The sequence below is a fragment of the Lucilia cuprina genome, chromosome 2 (genome assembly GCF_022045245.1).
Source record: "Lucilia cuprina isolate Lc7/37 chromosome 2, ASM2204524v1, whole genome shotgun sequence".
NCBI lineage: Eukaryota > Metazoa > Arthropoda > Insecta > Diptera > Calliphoridae > Lucilia > Lucilia cuprina.
In genome coordinates this window covers 27226268-27230124 of record NC_060950.1, presented here as the reverse complement: position 1 = coordinate 27230124, position 3857 = coordinate 27226268, and the positions used below count along the sequence as shown (strand labels likewise).

General features: G+C 32.7%; 1 protein-coding gene across 1 annotated transcript; it reads left to right on the top strand.

Annotated features, from left to right (window-relative positions):
- Positions 1 to 288: 288 nt before the first annotated feature.
- Positions 289 to 1268, top strand: LOC111687545 (lectin subunit alpha-like). Its single transcript, XM_023449986.2, has 2 exons — positions 289 to 448; positions 514 to 1268. Exons 1-2 carry the CDS (start codon positions 320 to 322, stop codon positions 1204 to 1206), a joined length of 822 nt encoding a protein of 273 aa, XP_023305754.2. The 5' UTR covers positions 289 to 319; the 3' UTR covers positions 1207 to 1268.
- The last annotated feature ends 2589 nt before the right edge of the window (positions 1269 to 3857 follow it).

Below are 3857 nucleotides of genomic sequence, written 5' to 3'. Positions count from 1 at the left end.
TACATACATACATACATACATACATACATACATACATACATACATACATACATACATACATACATACATACATACATACATACATACATACATACATACATACTTACAGCCATACAGACAAACACATGATACCCTCCCCACTATAGTGGTATAGTGTACAAAAACTTCAGATAACCTCGGGCAGTTAAAAAATCGTTAAAGTTTATAATACTTTATATTTTTATGGTGCATACTAATGTTAATGGCGTATATAAATAATCCAAGCCGAATTTTAAAGAACCAGTTTTGAATAGAGTTTCATAAAAGAAACAAATCGAAAATGAGTTTCGTATTCCTTTGTGAAATAATTGTGTTTTTATTTATTTTTAAAATTAATAAAATCAGTTCCATTGGCCAATTCTATAACACAATTGAAAATAAACAATATTATGTGAACCCCGATAATGCGGTTAGTTGTATATAATTTATTCAAATATTTTCTTTCAAATAAACATTTAAATATTTTCATTTCAGGATACTTTTGATAATAGTATAATTGAATGTTTTAAAATGAACATGACATTAGTCACAATTGATACAATCGCAGAGGAGAAGTCATTAAGTGAATTGTTATTAAATAAAACTATATTTTCACCAATACCTCAATTATGGATTGGTGGTCTAAGGATTCCGCAAACACGTACCTTTATATGGATTACAACAGGTAGACCATTCGACAACTGGTATAGTGGAGTTCCAGATTATAACCATAACTGTGTTTTTATTGGCTGGAATGATCAATATAAATGGACTGATGGTACTTGTACGAATAAACGTGGATATATATGCGAACATCTGAGTGAGAGACAATTACAAGAAGATCACGAAAAGTTAAAAGAGAATTTTAAAATGGAAATCCAAAAACGAGAAAATTTACAACGGGAATTAAACACAGAAAAAGAGCTATCGGCAAACCTCAAGGCACAGTTACAACAAATCAAGACAATTGAAGAAAATCGAAATCAAGCGTTAAAAATACAATCGCAAAACACACAACCAGAACCGCAATTACAAAATGGTGAACCGAAATTAGTGCCAGTGCTAAAGAATCAGGAGGAAGAATATCGTCAAATAATTGCACAGAAAGAATATAAAAAAAATTATAAATATTTTGATCTTATGTTTCCTAATATACAAAATGCCTATTTTCTCCCTAATATACAATAAATTTCACTATTTTTTCAATATTGAACAATTAATCAAATAAACATTTGAACACTTAAGTGAAACGAGCCTTTATTTTATTCATAATAAGTATATATATATATATTGAACTTCTAGGTCCCGGAATAAATCAGAGCATATACCAGGGGACTTTCCAGTTCTTCAAGAGATACCTTTTAAATTCTCTATAAACTAAGAAACATGAAATTAATCTTGCTAAATTCTGCTGCTAGTAATCGTTTGGAAATTATTGCTTAAGTGACTTCCATCCATTTTGCCAACTCTTTTTGAATTTGATAAACAGAACTTCATGGAGTAACGTCTCCAATTCTTGGACTTTAAACCTTTTTTTCCACCACATCTGAACCGCACAAACCATCTCTCTCACGTTAAAACCCTTGAAACACATTCACCATAAGCTTCGTTGAATAATAGGTTTCGATATGCGATAAAGAGCAAGCGCATAAGCATTGAAATAAAAGCATAAACTCATTTTTAAATGATTACACACTTCGACCAAAAAAATATAATTTTATCAAATTCTGTGGTATTTTTAACACCCTTCACCTTTCTATATACACGCTTGTTAAAATTCATTTTTAGAAAACCCAGATATCTGCGAGAACCAAATAATCAGTAATTCTCTTAGACATTATTGCCAGAAGAAATTTAAAATCAGAACAAGTAAGAGTGTTATATTCGGCCATGCCGAATCTTATATACACACCATCAAATTATTCTTATTAATAAATTTAGATATTATCGATCTATGTTGAATCATGTGTCAATATTAATATGAACATCGGGGAAATATTTGGAAGTGGGCCTTTAATAAGGTGGTGACCTTAATAGGGGCACATCATAGGGGCTCAAACAAACATTTTTATGAAAAATTTCACCAATAAGTTATGAGTCAGTTATAGAAAGATTTCCTTTATATTTGAAAAAGAGTTTTTGGTTAGTACAAAACTTGTTTATGTAGAATTTGATAGCTGTACTAGCAGTTTTAAGCTGGTAATTTAAGGTCATTTTTTTAAGGCGGCTTTACAAGGGGGATAGTGTTAATTAAGGACCGGTCCTTACAAAATTTGATAAAGAGCTTTTAGCCTTCACAAAACTTGTTTATGTAAAATTTTACTAGTGTACTCACATTTTTAAATCAGTAATAAGCCTTAAAGTCATTTTCTGAATTGGATCGTATATGAGGGGTAGGGACAATTATGGAAAATTAATAAAAGAAAATCACTTTAGTGCTTCTTTTAACCAGTTATGAGTCATTTTCTGAAGGGGACTTTATATGGGGGGTAGGGTCAATTTTGACCGATCCATATAAAATTTTACAGAGAGATTTATGTTCCCATAAAACATCTTTGTGCCGAATTTCACCGCTATTGTTGCTTCTTTTAGCCAGTTATGTGCGTTAAAGTCATTTTATGAAGAGGACTTTATATGGGGGGTAGGGTCAATTTTGGACCGATCCTTATAAAATTCTATGAAGAGATTTATGTTTACACAAAACATGTTTGTGCCGAATTTCACCGCTATTAAAGCTTCTTTTAGCCAGTTATGAGCGATAGTCATTTTCTGAAGGGGACTTTATATGGGGGGTAGGGTCAATTATTGACCGATCCGTATAAAATTTTATAGAGAGATTTATGTTCCCCTAAAACATGTTTGTGCCAAATTTCATCGCTATTGATGATTCTCTTAGCCAGTTATGAGCGATAAAGTCATTTTCTGAAGGGGGCTTTATATGGGGGGTAGGGTCAATTATGGACCGATCCTTATAAAATTCTACGAAGAGATTTATGTTCCCATAAAACGTGTTTGTGCCGAATTTCACCGCTATTGATGCTTCTGTTAGCCAGATATGGGCGATAAAAACATTTTCTGAAGGGGGCCTTATATGGGGGCTAGTCGATATCATAGACCGATAATGCCCATTTTCAATACCAAATAAACTACATCAATTATAAGTATTTGTGCAAAATTTCAGCTCGCTATCTACTTCCATTCGGACTCTATCGTGTTTTCAACAGACAGACAGACAGACAGACAGACAGACGGACAGACAGACGGACAGACGGACAGACGGACGGGCATGGCTAGATCGTCTTAGAATCTAATAAGGACCCAGAATATATATACTTTTATGGGTCTTAGACGAATATTTCAATGTGTTACAAACGGAATGACAAAAACAATATCTTTTTTGATGGTGGGTATAAAAATCGGTACATAAATAGCGGAGATAGTTCAGTTCTAGTTCAGTTCTAGTTCAGTTCTAGTTCAGTTCTAGTTCAGTTCTAGTTCAGTTCTAGTTCAGTTCTAGTTCAGTTCTAGTTCAGTTCTAGTTCAGTTCTAGTTCAGTTCTAGTTCAGTTCTAGTTCAGTTCTAGTTCAGTTCTAGTTCAGTTCTAGTTCAGTTCTAGTTCAGTTCTAGTTCAGTTCTAGTTCAGTTCTAGTTCAGTTCTAGTTCAGTTCTAGTTCAGTTCTAGTTTAGTTCTAGTTCAGTTCTAGTTCAGTTCTATTTCAATTCTAGTTAAATTCTAGTTCAGTTCTAGTTCAGTTTTAGTTCAGTTCTAGTTCAGTTCTAGTTCAGTTCTAGTTCAGTTCTAGTTCAGTTCTAGTTCAGTTCTAGTTCAGATCTAGTTC